General features: G+C 37.6%; 1 protein-coding gene across 10 annotated transcripts in view; it reads right to left on the reverse strand.

Moving 5' to 3' along the window:
* ATE1 (arginyltransferase 1) overlaps positions 1 to 18368 on the reverse strand; it is a 162220-nt gene that overhangs the window by 74954 nt on the left and 68898 nt on the right. For 7 of the 10 annotated variants that reach the window (XM_038578981.1, XM_038578980.1, XM_038578985.1 and 4 more), the window contains 2 exons: positions 14770 to 14951; positions 10512 to 10611 (listed from right to left, as the gene is read on the reverse strand). In XM_038578981.1, the coding sequence (XP_038434909.1) occupies positions 10512 to 10611; positions 14770 to 14951 (282 nt within the window). Of the gene's footprint in view, positions 1 to 7400; positions 8367 to 10084; positions 10134 to 10511; positions 10612 to 14769; positions 14952 to 18368 lie in introns of those variants that run through there. The other 3 variants (XM_038578984.1, XR_005380709.1, XM_038578986.1) reach the window with 3 other exon arrangements.

Genomic DNA, 18368 nt, shown 5'->3' on the forward strand with positions numbered 1-18368 from the left:
CCTCTTGCCTCAGCACCTAGCATGATGTTTATACAGAGGAAGCCCTCCATAAACACTGACTGATCACATATGCCTACAAACAACTGGAACACAAGAACAGCTATAGATAATGCACTTAGAAATGACAAGAGCTCACAGGATCGAAAAGGCTGCCTCTAGCTCCACTCAGCACACAGGGAATGGAGCTGGTAGGGGCAGCAGTGGGCAAATATGGCGAATGGCTTCAGTGAAGAGCTGGTGCAGAAGCATGGTCTGGAAAGGAAGCTCCAGCTGGCACACGCAGGGCTAAGTGCAAGACCTTTCCAAGGTAGGAGAATGTACAAGGCATAGAGGAAGGGAAGCTGGAGAGCATGAAAGGGTTTTTATTTCACTGTGGGCAGACCAATGAGGAAAAGGATGGGAAAAGGCACAGGATTAAATATGCTTTTATTCCCCAGTTAACATTTACTTTTAATTAATACGCAAATATTTTAGAATTCTCCAAAACTAAAAGCTATATGCAACTCATCATAAATCTAATAAACAAAGCCGTTTTTATGAATATCAATTCCAAACTCTTCCTTATATTACTAAAATTAAAACATGAGGAGCAACTGGCTGGCTCAGTCCATAGAGCATGTGACTCTTGGTTTTGGGATCATAAGTTCGAGTCCCACTTTGGGTGTAGAATTTATTTAAAAAGATGAATAAAAATCTTTTTTAAAATGTGAGTTAATTCAAACTCTGGGCACGTTAAGTATATTGAGCTTCCATTTTCTCATTTGTGATGAGAAGCTTAAAACACATGGCCCTTAAGCAATTGTTTTTTGACTCTGATGTGGCAAATTTCCACATGTAACAATTTTAGAAACAAGAATTTGTGATGAGCATGTGAATTCTTTTATCTCCCACTGCCTGTAGGAGGCATCAAAAATCCCTTACTAAAATTATTCTGTGGTCATTTTTTCTACTGACTATGTCTAATTCATCAGACATTTAACATCCAGAACAATAGATGCTGAATCGTCAACTCCAGAGTTGTGTTCTGTGCTGTGGGTAACCGATGAGATCACTTGTATTTCTTTCCGACCAACAGTAGCAAAGTCACCCAAATGCATCACCCGGGGCTGCAATACTGTAGTAAAATAACATTTGCTAATTTGTCTGGTCAGGAAACTTTGAAAAGCGTGGGAGCTTGGGGATTTCAACAGCTCCTGATTTTGCAGATGCAGCTTTGTAAACCCCAATTTTTTCCTGTAGGTGCTTTTATAAGAGTAATGCCAACTGCCTTCTTTTAAGGCAAACTCCTGCAGAATTCCAGGGGTGCTGTTTGACCACAATCAAACTGAGGCAAAGACTTGAAGAATGATTAATCACAGATGAATTACCTTTTTGTTTCTTTTCTGACATTTCCTAACTCTTTCTGATGTTTCAACTATCTAATGTCGGGCCATGTCATGCTACCAAAGCAGACTGCCTGAAATCACTGTTTACTTTGGCCTGCATACAAGTCTGGATAAGGATTTAGTCAAAACACCTCTTTCAGATCACAGAACAGCCTTACAGCAGCACTCTGAGAGACAACACGGAGAAGGAATTATAAAAATTATGGCTAACATCATTTCTATATACTCCAACTTTTACTTTCAAGGGAAATAAAATAGTTTTGAATTGTATGGAAAGAAGTCAAAATAGAGAATACGAACTAAACTTTACATAAATGTTAAACATTTTGGAAGCACAGGAAAATTCATTTAAAATATATTTAGAAAACAAAGCAAATAGAATTAAAATAGGAACTTGATTTTTTTAAAAGTATATATAATACTGTGTGTATATGTATACATATAAACTATGTAACATATATAAACTATATAATGTGTATATAAAATAAATACAAAGCAACAGCTCAGTTTATTTATTTTTTAAGATTTATTTTTTTTATTTACTTATGATAGACACAGAGAGAAAGGGAGAGAGGCAGAGACACAGGAAGAGGGAGAAGCAGGCTCCATGCCAGGAGCCCGACGTGAGACTCGATCCGGGGACTCCAGATCGCGTCCTGGGCCAAAGGCGGGCGCTAAATCGCTGAGCCACCCAGGGATCCCCAGCAACAGCTCAGTTTAAAAAATACTGGCTATTAGGCCAAATGAAGAGAAAACGTATTAAGGTATTCACCCTCTGCAGTGCCAAGTACTCCAGGAAGTGACTCTTCCTATCATCAGAGTTGCAGTAGGTCAGTCCCATTCCCATTGCCAGGCACTGACTCAAGACACAGACAAGAGGCACAATTCTGACAAGTAAAATGGGTAAAGTGGGCTAAGAGCCTTCTTGATTCGGTTTCCCTTAATCTTAAAAAGAGATACAGACAACCTCATGCACATCGGGATAGCTACTGTCAAACAAAACTGGAAAATAACAAGTGCTGGTAAGAATGTGAGGAAATTAGAATCTGTGTGCAGAGCCACTATGGTAAACAGTATGGTGGGTCTTCAAAAGATTAAACATAGAATTACCATAGCATCCAGTAATTCCACTTCTGAGTATATACATAAAAGAACTGAAAGCAGAAACTTGAACAAGTATTTGTACAGCCAGGGCAATCCCTGGGTGGCTCAGCGGCTTAGGGCCTGCCTGCCCAGGGCGTGATCCTGGAGTCCCGGGATGGAGTTCCACATCAGGCTCCCTTCATGGAGCCTGCTTCTCCCTCTGCCTGTGTCTCTGCTTCTCTCTGTGTCTCTCATGAATAAATAAAATCTTTAAAAAAAAAAAAAAAAAGTATTTGTACAGCCATGTTCATAGTAGCATTACTCACAATAGCCAAAAGATGGAAGCAACCTAAGTGTCAGTGGAGGAATACATAGAAAAAATATGGCATATGTGTAATATGGAATATTACTGCCTTAAAAAGGAATGAAATTCTTATATTTGCTACAATATGGATGAACCTTGAGGACATTATAATAAACCAGTCACAAAAAGATAGATACTGCAGGATTCCAGTTATATGAGGTGCCTACCAGAATCAAAGTCGGAGACTCAAGTAAAATGGTGGTTGCCAGGGGCGGAAGGGAATGGGGCTTGGAGAGCTACAATGTACTCCAGACTTGCAAGAGTTCTGGAGTTGGACAGGAGTGATGATTGAACAGCCATTTGGACGTACCTAATACCTCTAACCCATACATTTCAAATGGTTAAGGTGGCCAATTTTGTTACGTATATTTTACCACAATTAAAAATATTTGTTTAAAAAAAGAAGGAAGCCTGTGTGGCTCAGCCAGTATAGTTCAGCCAGTAGAGCTGACCTTGATTAACAGCTCAGTTTGGGCAGCCCCGGTGGCGCAGCGGTTTGGCGCCGCCTGCAGCCCAGGTCGTGATCCTGGGGACCCTGGATGAGTCCCACATCGGGTTCCCTGCATGGAGCCTGTTCTCCCTCTGCCTGTGTCTCTGCACCTCTCTCTCTCTGTCTCTATGAATAAGTAAATAAAATCTTAAAAAAAAAAAAAAAACAGCTCAGTTTATAATCTCAGGGTTTTGAGTTCAAGCCCCGTGTTGAACTGGGCATGGAGTCGACTTAAAGAGAAAGAGAGAGAAAGACACAGGAGAGATATTATTCTTTTCTAATTCTAGCCATTGCTAATGGCCTGTGATGCCCAGATGGGCAGCAGCCACCTTGGAACCATGAGAGAAGCAGAGCTGGAAGACTAATATCACTGAGCATGGCAGAAAGCTGCACTGTCGCCTCTCACTTTGGTAGGGTAACTCTCCCAAGGAAAAACTCTTCTAGGTTAAAAATACAATTTCTATTCATGTCAGCCAGCTCCTGAGCCCTCAAACTGGTACTGATTTATGCCAAAACTGTATCCAGTTCTATTAACATGGCCACAATCATTACAACAGGTAACGAGAACAATAACAACACATATCAAGACAATTTCCTTTCATTAATGACTATTTTCCAGCTCTCATAAATTCTTTTGTGACTATCCTGTGCCTTATATCTAAGACTATAGGCACAAACAAAACACATCTCCACTAAGGAATGTTTATTTTATGTACATCAACCTTTTACACACACACACCAGCAGAATCAAAAGAATTCAATAAAAATGCATTTTAGGGAATATGATATGCACAAAAATGTAACTGCTGTAAACTAGCAAACCATGGAGGAGGTTTTATAGCAACATGTGCCATCTATGTAACTATGAAGATGACCACATGGTGATTTTCATCTTGCAGTGCTCATCATTATCATTAGCACGACAGGCAAAATCAAAATTCATCACCATGTTAAAAAATGCCTTCTAGGCTATGACTGTCACGGTATTAAATGAAATGCCTCACTGAGATGAATTTTCATAAGCCAACTGGGTACATCTCTAGGTATGGCTGCATATGGAAACTGAGCGACTGCCCAAACTCTCACACTGAGCCATCAGAAACTTCTCAGATCATCTGCCTTCAGGGTCAGTTCTGGGTCTGCACAGCTCCACAGAGGACAGTTTCCATCTATGCGGACATGTACATCTCTATCCAGTGATCACTGTCCTGTACCATGTGTTTCAGTTATCTGTTGCTGAGTAACAGACCACTCCAAATCTTAATGGCTGAGAGCCACAAGAACTTATTATTCCTCATGATTCTGTGAGTTGGCTACAGTTAGGTGGCTCTTCTGACAGTATCTGCTAGGCTCAATCAGGCAGCTATGTTCATTCAGCAAGCTTGGCTGGGGCTGAAACATACAAGATGGTTTCAAGCCTCCCAGGTGATGTCTCTCTCCAGCAGTATTGGCCCTTTTACATCATGGTGGCTGGCTCTGAAGACAGAGCAAGGGGAAGGTGGCAGTCCTCTTAAGGCCTGGGCCTGAAGCCCTAAAAAGTTCTTTCATGGTATCCTGTTTATTAGCACAAGTCAGAAGGCCAGTCTCATGAGGGCAAGGAAACAGAATCTACTTCTAATGGAAGGAGCCACATGCACATACAGGTTAAGAGGAACTGATGTGCATAGACACCCTTGGAAACCATCTACCAAGGCATAGTCCTCCCTACACATAAACTCATCATTTCAGCATGCCCTCATTAAAACTCATTACTCAATAAAAAAAAGAACATGTAAAACCAGTTTTTTTGTGGGTTTCTTAGACCTGTTGTTAAATACTTTCATTTGCTCTACTTCATATAATAAATGTATTATATGGTGAAGGCTGTAACTTATCATGTCTAAATCTACACAAGAAAATCTAAATGATACATTACTCTAGTTTCTGGTACAATTATGTATCACTGGGTGCCACTGTGCTATCATTATCTGTATGCCCTCTCAGCTGTAACCTTCCTTAGGGCAGAGCCCACATCTACACTGTTCACAGCTATAGTCCCATTGTCTATAGAGTGTACCAGGTGCCTAAAACATTGCTCCTTCTCAGTTATTAAAAATATGCCTATTTTAAGATATATTCCTTTTTTTTTCTTTAAAACCAACTAGAAATACACAGATTTTTCCATGGATATTTTACAGTGTGGCAAAAATACGCCATTATTAACGCTTAAAATACTTAGTTCTGCTCCATGAAAGAAGATACACTTTTAACTATTTTTGTAGTTATATGCTAAATTTACCCTCACTGAATCTGGAAAATGAAAGATTTTACAATAGCATGCGATTCATTTTCTGTGAGTTACCTTTTGTTGGTGTCTAGTTATAGACCTTCAAATTGCAATGAGAAATATTTATGCTTGAACCAACATCTACCTTACAATTTTGAACAGCACATATCTGATTGAGAATTCCCACTTTTATAAGCAGTTGTGCTGTTCCTTCATAACTGAGGGTTCTCATTTGCTAAAAATATAAAATATCCTTAGATGAAATGAAAACATCTATAAACAGAACAAAATAGTCATTTTATTCCACCCACAAACATCTGAGTTCAGACTTTTTTCTGCCCTAAATCGACAAGGCCAAAACCAACAGACACCCTGCAGCATAACACAGAAATTATGCTGGAGAGGTTTACCATTTTGCACACCAACCCCAATAGAGTTCAGTGCCCACCTTCCTCCAAACAAAGGACAAGTGTCCACAATTCTGCAAATTTTCATAAAGAGAGGCAGTATTGGTATACAATAGCATAAACCTCTGCTTTTCCCCAGTATGAACTAAACTAAGAAGAGTAGCTAATAGCACAAGCAGGCCACTTAGAAATTTGGGTGCCATTTATCAGCATATAAACACAACTTTGACAGGTCTCAACATAAGCACAGGTAACAATTTTGTGCATGCTATCCAACTGGGTAGATTCTATCCTACTAGTCAGTGCAAGAAGATTCTATACTCAAATTGAGATAAAAGCACAATACATCTCAGGGTGCCTAGCTGGCTGTTAGTAGAGCAGACAACTCTTCCTTTTTTTTTTTTTTTTTTAAAGATTTTATTTATTTATTTATTCAGAGAGAGAGAGAGAGAGAGAGAGGCAGAGGGAGAAGCAGGCTCCGTGCAGGGAGCCCGACATGGGACTCGATCCCGGGTCTCCAGGATCACACCCTGGGCTGCAGGCGGCGCTAAACCGCTGTGCCACCAGGGCTGCCCTAGAGCAGACAACTCTTGATCTCAGGTTCGTGACTTCAAGCCCCATATTGGGCATAGAGCTTACTTTAAAAAAAACAAAACAAAAAACTCACAATGTATCTCATTTCTGCATCATTCCCATTTTACAGCTGCAAAATCAAGACCAGATGTAGTTAAGCAACTCCTTCAAACTGTTAACACACTCCAGTGCCAAGACCTCCCCATGACACCACAGTACTTATCAGTCAGTACTCCATGATATTGAATCATTGTTAGAACTGCCTGTGTGTCACACTATTTGCAAAGTATAAGCTGTCCCAGTCATATTCAGTGAAAACTTGTTAAACAAGGAGTTTCCTAACCCTTCAGCACTGGTATTTCTTCTAATTCAACAAATATATATTAAAATTATCTACTGTGCAGCAGGCACACTTTTAGGTATTTGGCATACATGATGAATATAAATGTCAAGAGAGTCTCACAAATGTATGCACAGAAGACAGACTTGATTTTTGGGAAGAAACGTAGAATGCTAAGGGAGCTGGGGTGGGGTGGGTGGGTGGTCAAATCTAGCTTTAGTGCCCAGTATAGATTACTGGAGCAAGTGATCCCCTAGGCTGAGAAATGAGGGAGGAGGAGTTTGCAAGCATGGAGAATGGGTAAAGGGAGAAAGTAAAACAAGAAGTCAGTAAGGTTAAAGGCCCGCAGGTGGGAAAATCCAGCTGAAAGACTCTCGTCAGCCTTTAATGTTCCAGGACCCAGATAACAAAGTGTAGATATGAGCTTCTTCAATTCTGAATTGACTGAACAGAAAACAGTCAACTTTAAAATGAGAAATAATCATCTTTCCAGTTTATTATTAGGCTCTCACATGTGAAAAATTAATCTGGTGAGGTGGTTCTCAAGCCTGACTTCACATTAGAAGTTTCTGAGTGTAAAAAAATTTTGACACCCGTGGTTTGCCCCCAGCCAATGAATCAAAATCTCAGAAGGTAGGTTCCACATATTGGTATTTTTAAAAAGTTCTTCAGGTCATCCTAAAGTATAGCCAAAATGGAAAACAGCAGCAACTCAAAAGGAAAGGAGCACTGCATTGGCTGTTACCAAGCTCATCCTGAAATGACCCCTCATCTTCCCACTGGCTGGCTTCCTGTCAATCAAATTTTAGCCTCAATATTATGCCTCTAAGAGGCTCTCCCTGACCCTGCTCTAAAAAAGGAGGTACACCTAGCAAGTATTTACCACACCAATCAGTGCTTACTCTGATCTATTTGTCTTCTTTATTAACTTGTTGTAGGTCGCTGAGACTACGGACACCTTGCCTGTATTGTTCATTGCTGAATTTCCAGTAGAAGCTAAATAAATATTACATGAATACTACAGGAAAAATAGAACAGGGTAGGCATTGGGGGTTTTTATCATGCAAATGGAAGTTAAAAAATAATATCCTGAAGCTATAATTCTGACAAATTTTGGTTGGGTATGATTAAGCCACACTGACTGAACAGTATGGAGAGCATTTTTAAATACTTAACTAAAAACTCGATATGAGCCAGACTTCTATTTTTTAGCAGAGCTTAACCCAGGAAGGAGACTGAAGAAGAATCTATAGCATTTAGTCTGGACTGGAGTCAACAAAGGTGGCATAAAAAGTCTTCATGCTGGGCAGCCCGGGTGGCTCAGCAGTTTAGCGCCGCCTTCAGCCCAGGGTGTGATCCTGGAGTCCCAGGATCGAGTCCCACGTTGGGCTCCCTGCATGGAGCCTGCTTCTCCCTCTCCCCGTGTCTCTGCCTCTCTCTCTCTGCATCTCTCTGTGTCTGTCATAGATAAATAAATAAAATCTTTAAAAAAAAGAAAAAAAGTCTTCATGCAAAGGTAGGGGTGATGAAAATACGGTCAACATCTCCATGGATAACAACAACAAAAGAATAGGGTAAAATATGGAGCAATTAAGATTTTGGTTTAGACATAAAGAAAAACTCACTGAGGGAAAAGTCTTAGGACACTAGAGTGGCCATTACAGATGGGAAGTAAAGTCATATTTCTGCAAGTTCCTAGGACTGGCATAAAAATGCTTTTGTTTAGGGGCATCTGGGTGGCTCAGTTGGTTGAGTGTCTTGCCTTTGGCTCAGGGCATGATCCTGGGGTCCTGGGATCGAGGTCCGCATTGTGCTCCCTGTGGGGAGCCTGCTTCTCCTTCTGCCTATGCCTCTGCCTCTTTCTCTGTGTCTCACATGAACAAATAAACAAAATCTTTGAAAAAAAAAAAAAAGCTTCTATTTAGAAGGGGTCATGCACAAGTATACAAAGGAAGATGAATATATAGAGTGGCTTGAGTTTTCCTGAGTATTATACCATATCGTAGTATCAAGAGTACTTGAGTTTCCTACCCTGAACTTATTTAGATGTGGTCCCACCAAAATGAGCTAGGAGAACAGAATACTAGTAAAAACAGTACCAAACAGGTATTTTTGGGAAGACAGAAGTATGCTCATGCTTTTCCTTCCACAGAGAATATATGTTTAGACCTATCACCTAAATGAATAATTTAGGCCTAACAGAAATATACGAAGGATTAAATCCACAAGTTACCTATACTGTGAACTTAAATATGGGATTAAATCCCAGCAGGACACCTTGACTACTAGAAGACCTAGGCTGTATCAGCATAAAACCAGCAAGGTACTGTGTATCAACCCTTCTTTCAAAGCTAGTTCTACTCCTGGAATCCACAGATTCTAACACTGCAAGTGTCCCTTCCCGTGACATTCAGCACTTAACCTCAATGCTCTGGAGCCACTTTTGCTCATTCTCCCATTTAATCACTAAGTTTTGTGGAGTACTCATTTGTATGGGGTGGGGGGAAGGGAGGAGAAATTCGTGGATTAAAAAGATTTACGACACATATCAACCAAATGTATGGACCCTGTCTGGGTTCTAAGTCAAACAAACTGTAAAAAAATATGAGACAGCCAGAAAATATGAACATTGACTAGATACAGGAGGATATTTAGAAACACTGTTAACGTTTCTGAGGTGTGGTGATGAGATTATGTTTTCAAAATGTTCTTATCCTTTAGAAATACACACTGAAATACGTACAGAAAATGATGTTCTGGATTTGTTCCAAAATAATTCAAAAGATGATAGAGGAAGGAATGGGGATGGAAGAATAGATGAAGTACGAAGGAACTGAGAATTGCTGAAGCTAGGTAATAGGTACAAAGAGTTTAATTAAAGAGAGTCATAAAAGATAAAACTTATTTTAAAAGGAAATTCTGACATATAGTTCAATCTCACAATAATATGACGAATTACAAAGTCAGAACAGCAAAGGCTGTGGTTCTCACTATAGAAAGCTTTGTTTCTGAGGCAGCAAAGTGATTTCCTTAATTAATCCATTCATCTCCCTTTCAAAACCCAAATCCTATATGCCCTGAGACAAAAATCAGGTTAAGGATGCGTTTTTCTATAATGAAAATCTTACAAACATTTGCATTATTTTTTTTAATATTGAAAATACCTCACTGCTTACATCGAGCTCCAGTTTTTGTGGACTGTGACTGGGTCCAAAGGAAACAAAGCTAAAACAGGAGGGAGGGAGAAAAAAATGGGAGGGTGGGGATGGGTTAGGATGCACCCAGACAAGGTAGTGCTATGCTACCCCCAAGTAAGCAGAGCCCTACTGAATGTTCTAGAATAGCTTAGAATAGCTAGGATTTCTATATTTGGTTAATTTCTATAGACTAACCTGTACTAAGCAACTATTAAGTGTCTATATGTCCAATACTTTCCTAGGCAATGAACAAGCCAGATTCCATGAAAAGTTTAAAACATTTAAAAATAATTCATGATATACATTGGAAATATACAAGCAAGTTAAACTAATATGATGAGAAACGATGAAAGCTAAAGGTTCATGAACTGCATCTAGAGCAGACACGTGGTAAAATCAGCTTTACCTTATATTTCATCTTGGGACATGAATGAATGTAGAAACCCATATAATAATAGCTGAGTTGAGATGTTTTCTGATGAAGTTGCCTAGTAAAACCAATTTCTCTGCCAAAAGAAAAAAGATGAAGGTACAGTTAAATCTAGTTTCAATACTCAAAGTATATGTAATTTAATATCAAATATCTGATAAAATCTGAAAATCTAATATTAAGCTATTAAGAAATTCTAAGTGTTGAAAGAAAATTTAGAAAATACGATAACTTTTACTAAAAAGACATAAACAACTCTAAATTATTTTGAGCAAATGCATCTAAGTTCACATTCTATACTTTGAACATATTAGTTGATCTAAAATTCAAACAGCATAAAAATAAAGAGATCTATTTAATACACTCTCGTTATCCCCTGGAGCTCTCAAAAGACTAGGTTTATCAAGTGAAAAACAGTGCAAGTTTTATAAAACTTAAAACCCAACATATTTCAGGAAGAATGACTATTATTATGACCATTTACATGCAAACACTTGCAACTGTATATGATGTATAACTCCTTCCTATGTCTAGATGCTACTCTAATATTTATTCTCCCTAAAACTAAAGAGTGGGAAAAAACTATGCTATCTCACCATTTTTGCTCTATTTGTTGGCATAGGGGAGGATTATCTCAACAAAGATACTGTCAGCAATGCCCATGCTTGAAGTGGTTTTAATAAGCACCTGGATAAATCTGGGCACAGAACTTTAACCCACTTGCCCAAATGAATGCCTGCTTGTACTTGAGAGTTTTAAGGAAACTTTAGTACATTTCTAGAGTAGGAGGAAAAGTTGTTTGTTTTCACGTTTGTTCCTTGAAGGATGGCCTCTTTTCTTTTCTTCCTTCCTTCCTTCTTTCCTTCCTCTCTTTTTCTTTCTTTCTTCCTCTCCTTCCTTCCTTCCTTCCTTCCTTCCTTCCTCCCTTCCTTCCTTCCCAATGTATGCTTGAAACTCTAGGAGAAAATTTTTTAACTGAATAATCTGTGCATTTTGCAAGTTCAAATTTAAGTCACTGAAGGGTTGTGACCCTACATACAAATTCATCTGTAAAATAACAGTATTTCTAAATCCAAGCAGACTAAACATTATTAGCCTACAACAGAATAACTCCTACAATTCCTAGAACTAAACCAGTTTCAAGGTTCAAAGTGAGGAAAAATGCACTGATACAACCAACACAGGACCACCCGCCACTGAAACGGCACTCCTTTATTTGGTCCTGCATTCCTACTCTGCTCCCCTAGTTGTTTAGGCCCAAGCCTAGAGCCATCCTTAACTGTTCTTCTCCTCTCAATCCCAGATCCAATTCATCAACAGGTCCATCTGGCTCCATCTCCAAAGTATACCCTGAATCTGATCACTTCTCACTACCTCCACCTCAGCTATTCTGGTCCAAGCTAGCATAAAGGCTCCCCTGATGACAGCAAGAGTTTCCTGACTGGCTTTCTGGTTTCCATACTTGCTCCTCTATAAATCCCACAGAGTGGTCTCAGTCGTTTCTTACAATATTAATCAGATCAGATAACCTCCCCAAACCCTTTGCCTTCGAACTGGGTTGGTATCACACTTAGATAAAATCTAACCTCCCTAACATGACCTATCAAGCCCAGCTTCATAGGCTCTCCTCACCAGTACCACCTGCATCTCTGCCCTCCCTGCCTAACTCCTATCTACTTCCTCCCCCATATCCTAGCCACACAGGACCTATCTTCTCTTTATTCCAACTACCTCAGATGTTGTACTACCCATACTTCTACACTTAGATTTTTACATGGTTGGCTCCTTTCTTTTTTCTTGGCTTCTAAAATGTCACCTATTCAGAAAGGTCTTTCCTGACCACCTTATATACAAAAAAACCCTTCATGCCTACCACTGTGATTTTATTTTTGTCACAGCATAATGGAGTACCTAAAAGTATGTTGGTCTTCTAACTTACTGCTTTGACAGAGTTGGAAACCCTGTCCATTTTATTCATTTCTATGAATTGTGTCCAGGACACATAGCTTCTTCTCAAACATCTGTTAAACAAATTAATTCATTTCTCAAATTCATCTTGCTAACAAAACAAATGCCATGCTCATGATCCCCAATTCAAACTTTTTAAGCCTACAGACTAGGCTATATACAAATCTACATTAATTATAATTAAAATACAAAAACTATATTCATTGTGCAATTGCTGAAGAAATTAAGAAATGGAGGGAAACTAAACATATTTTACTACCCTATAATCAATAATGGAACTGGCAATTTATTGTCTACTCTTAATAATTTTGCTTCAAACTGTCAATCTCCTGGCTGCCTTTCCTCTTCTATATAGCAATCATAATCTCAAGAAAACTAAAAGGAAAAAAAAAAAAGAAAGAAAACTAAAAGGAAGTGACAAGACTGTAATGCAGGGGCAATCTCCCTGTTCTCAATTGGCAACAACTTGATAGTCCCAGGCTCCTCTGCTTCTTCCTCAAAGCTCTCCAGCTCTAGAATTTCAAGAGATACACCAACCAATAAGTAGAACTCTTTATAATTTTGCTGGCAATTGATTATTTACTATCTCAAATGCAGGAGGATTTCAATATCCCTTAATTTACTGAGATATGAAGCAATATTTCATATATAGATTAGAATTCACTATGTAGGAATAAATAGTCTTAATATTTATCGGAGAAGTCTAAACAAATCCATAGCTACACACTGTAGACTGATACATAAAAATAAAATAAAATAAATAAAATAAATAAAATAAAATAAAATAAAATAAAATAAAATAAAATAAAATAAATAAAACAAGAAGGAAAATGGCAATAATTTCAGTGTTGGCTGATTTTGGTCCAAAGAGAAAGCAGCTTTTCTAAGACAAAATATACACTTCTAAAATTAGAAAATGTAAATGCTTTAAATTATCAGTTCTAATTTCATTGATGTCATAAGCATTATGAATATATATTTTTTAAGATTTTATTTATTCATTCATGAGAGACACAGAGAGAATGTAGAGACATAGGGAGAGGGAGAAACAGACTCCTCACAGGGAGCCTGATGTGGGACTTGATCCCAGAACTCAGGGATCACGCCCTGAGCCAAAGGAAGACACTCAACCACTGAGCCACCCAGGTGTCCTGTATTATGAATATTCTTAATTGGTTTATACACCAATACATAAGAAAAATAAAAGATTATTACAGAGATCAGTTTTAAATACTATGTAATTTTGAATCTGCTATAAATTGGCACTAAGAGGCAGGTCGGGTTAAAAATACCAAGATGGAGAAATTTTCTTTATATTACAGATCACCAAAATACACAAAATCAATTATGGACCAGATTTTTTACAAAAATCAATTGGTGACTAAAGAAAAATATCAATTCTTCCACTTTTATAATTCAGAGAAAAGCACATACACAATAAATAAGATAAATGATCTGAAAGTGTATCTTCCCATGATGTGAGAATATGACCATCGGACAGAGACCAGGAAAAGAAAAAACAATGACAACATGAGAATGAGAGAGAGAGAGAGAGAGATAGAGAGAGAAACTCAAGCTCTCAGGCAAGCAACCAAAAAATAATTTTCAGCCCTCCTTCCCTTCCTTCTCTATCACATATATACACAGACAAGAAGGAATAGAAATTAAGTACTTTCATGCAATAAGGCCCTAATCTTTCTACCATTAGGATAATGCAAACTATCTGTACTGTGCTGCATATATTTGCAGCCATGGATGTAAAAAGGAAATAATCTTTTGATGAGAGCCACAGAGGTAAGTGTACAGTTAGTGACTTCCTATTCTGGTTCTATATACTTTCTCTAACTATACATTCTTTTCAACAGACTCACATTGCTTCAATTTACATAAGATTCATTTAACTTTTAATTATGAAAAAATATATACAAGGACAAAAATATGCCAATGCCATAATATTTAAGTAACATTAAGTGGTTCTTGATAGGGGAGCTTAAATAAACGCATAAACAAAAAAAGCACCCCACAAATACAATGACTTGTCATACACTAGATGATGTAGATAACTTAAAAAGCTAGGAATTACCATCAGATATTAGCCTCAGTTCTGAAAGTGGTATCCTAAATACCAATATATAACAGACTACTATAGCAACAAAATTATGGACTATCAAATAGGATTTCTCCTGTTATATGATGAACTAATAATCAAATGAGAAATTATGTGAAGTTCCATATGACGCATTACAGCTGTCAAAAGTAATCTTACCGTAGTGCAGAGTAGACACCCAAAGACAGGAATGAATAATCAGGATCGTAGTACAAATACACAGACGATACACAGTATGGAAGAATGTCAATCACCCCCACAGCAATGATTCTTCCATCAAGCCAATACTGTTGGTGAAAGGAACCGTAACCGCAATCTGGTCCATGAGGGGGATTCTCTGCCTGTGAGAAAGCAGACATACATGTGAACAGTTTGTTGCCTTTTATGTTAAAAATCTTAGTAATTATCCTATTATACTTTTACTTTGTAACTCCTAAAATTTCCCATGTTGCCATCATCCTCTGTAGTCACACCCCATAAAACTTATTTGTATAAACATTGACCAAAGAAAAGAATGAGAAAAAGAAATAAACAAGATTTTTTTAACTTGTTTAAAAACTTAACAGTAGGAAATATAAAGTTCACAGGACAAGTAAATATTAAACTTTATTTTTCTGTCCCATACAAAAATTGGGAAAGTAATAATGTATAAGAATATATGAGAGAAGATGGAGACCATAAAAGGAGAGAGGTGGGTGAGAAGAAAATTGCCACCACACTGCCAGCTAGGCCTGATCTGTGATGACCCCCCACTGACAAGGCATATGACCCCATTATTTTTTCTAGGTAAGAGTTTCTGTGTAAATATAAAAGAGCTATAGCACCTCCCCTTTTTGGCCAAAGGAAAATAAAGTTATTTCCTTACCGTTATCTTAATGTAACTATAATCCGACAAAATAAATTTCAGAATATAACCACTATCTGTAAATAGTTGAATGACATTTTTCATTTTAAAATTCAATAGGACTTTACTTTTTAAAGATTTATTTTTAGAGAAAGAGAGCGCACAAGCAGGGGAGCAGGGGAGGAGCAGAGGAAGAGGGAGAAAATCTCAAGCAGACTCCCTGCTGAGCATGGAGCCTATTGGAGGGCTCAATCTCACAACCCTGAGACATCATGACCTGAGCCATAACCAAGAGTCCAATGCTCAACCGGACTGAGTCACCCAGGTACCCCAAAAATTCAGTATGATTTTAAGTACAACCATTGTTAAATGAAAATCATGGAACATAAATTATGACACATGATAAAAAAATGCTTTGCTAGGGATGTTAGAGATTAACAATTTAAGTGAGTAAACAGAACAGCACATGTATATTATTTTCAGAACAGCACATGTGTATCATTTTCATACAGCTATAATCACAGATAATATGTATGAATAAAAGTAGATGAGAATGAAGAAAAATGAAAAAAGTCAGTCTACTAATATTAAAACCAGAAAAAAGATATTACAAGATAGGAAATCTATAGATCAGTATCTCTCATAACACAGATGCAAAAATCCTCACCAAAATATTAGTAAAACAAATCCAACGACGTATAAAAAGAATTATATACTGTGACAAAGTGGGATTTATTCCAGGTATAGAAGGCTGGTTCAACATTAGACAAGTAATTTTTTTTTTTTTTAAAGAAAGAAGCAATTAATGTAATCCACCATGAAAGAGGCTAAAGGAAAAATCCTGTAATATATCAAATGACACAGAACACACCTCTGGCAAAATCCAACATCCATTCATGACTAAAAACTCAACAAACCAGGAAGAGAAAGGAACTTCATCAACTTGATAAAGAACATATACAACAAGCCTACAGCTGACATCATTCTTAATGGTAAGAATATGGATGCTTTCCCCAATAAGATTAAGAACAAGGCTATATGGGCAGCCCGGGGGGTTCAGTGGTTTGGTGCTGCCTTCAGCCCAGGGCATGATCCTGGAGACCCGGGATTGAGTCCCACGTCGGGCTCTCTGCACGGAGCCTGCTTCTCTCTCTGCCTATGTCTCTACCTCTCTCTCTGTGTGTCTCTCGTGAATGAATGAATGAATGAATGAATGAATAAATAAGTAAATAAATCTTAAAAAAATTAAAAAAAAAAGAACAAGGTTATGATATCCTCTCTCATCACTCCTATTCAACATCATACTGAAAATCCTGCTAGTAATAAAATAAGAAAAGGAAATAAAATGTAAAAAGATTGGGAAGGAAAAAAATAAAACTGTTCTTATTCACAAATTTACCATGTAGAAAATCCCAAAGAATCAATGACAAAAAAAAAAAAAAAAAAGGAAATAAGCAATTATAGCAAGATCAGAGGATACTGAGTTAACAACTGAAAGTCATTTGCTTTACTATAAGCCAGCTACAACTGGAATTGGAAATTAACAACCCAATACCATTTTTAAAACCAAATAAAATTACATGCCTAAGTATAAATCTAACAAAGTATGTACATAATATATATGCAGAAAATTCTGACAGAAGCAATCAAAGAAGGGGTAACCAAATGGAAAAATATTACATGTTCACAGACTGGAAGACTCAATATTGATTAGATGTCCATTCTTCCCAAATTGGCTCACAGATTTAATTAAATCCCAATCCAAATCACAGCAAACTGTTTTGTGGATATCAACAAATTTATTCTAATATTTAAATAAAAAGGCAGAAAACCTAACTAAAATAGCCAACATAATATTGCAGAATTAAGTCAAAGGTCTGACACTACCTTATGTCAAGGCTTAGAATAAAGCTGGGGCACCAGCGTAGCCAACTCCATTAAGCATCAGACTCGCTTCTGCTTAGGTCATGAGACTGAGCCCTGCATTGGGTTCTGTGCTCAGTGCTCAGTGCAGAGTCCACTTGAGATTCTCTCTCCCTTTTCCACTCCCTGCCCCTCCCACTTGTGCTCGCTCTAAAAATTAATTTTAAAAAAAAGATGAAAAACAATAAAGTGACAATAATCAAGACAGGATGATCCCGGTAAGAGAACAGATAAGTAGAACATTGTAACATGATCGAGAGCCCAGAAACAGACCCATGTAAATATGGCCAACTGACCTTTGACAAGCAAAGACAGTTCAATAGAGAAAGGACAGTCTTTACAACAAATGATGCAAAAAAACTCTAAATCTAGACACAGACCTAACATCTTTCAAAAAATTAACTCAAAATGACCATAAACCTAAATGTAAAATGCAAAACTATAAAACTTCTAAATGATAATGTAGGAGAAAATCTAGGTGACCTTGGGTTTTGTGATGAGTTTTTAGATACAATGCCAGAAGCACAATCCACAATAGAAATAACTGACAAGCTGGACTTCATTAAAATTAAAAACCGCTCTGTGAAGCACACAGAATAAAAAGTGAAGCCACTGACTGGAGAAAATTACAACACATGTACTGGATAAAGGACTGGTATTCAAGAAAAGAAAGACTCTTAAAATTCAACAGTAAAAAAACCAAATAGCCCAATTAAAAACTGGGCAAAGTATCTAAGCAAACACCTCACCAAAGATGATGTACAGGTGGCAAATAAGCATATGAAAAGATGCTCAAACATCATTTGTTAGGGAACTGAAAAGGAAAAAGAAAAATCCAATGAGATAGTACTATCCAACTATTAGAATGGCCGAAATCCAAAAACCTGAATATTAAATTCTGGCCAGGATATGGAACAACAGAACTCTTATTCATTGATAATGAAATGTAAAATGGTACAGACACTTTGGAGGACAGTTTGGGCGTCTCTAA

Source organism: Canis lupus, chromosome 28 (genome assembly GCF_011100685.1).
Source record: "Canis lupus familiaris isolate Mischka breed German Shepherd chromosome 28, alternate assembly UU_Cfam_GSD_1.0, whole genome shotgun sequence".
In the NCBI taxonomy this organism is placed as follows: domain Eukaryota; kingdom Metazoa; phylum Chordata; class Mammalia; order Carnivora; family Canidae; genus Canis; species Canis lupus.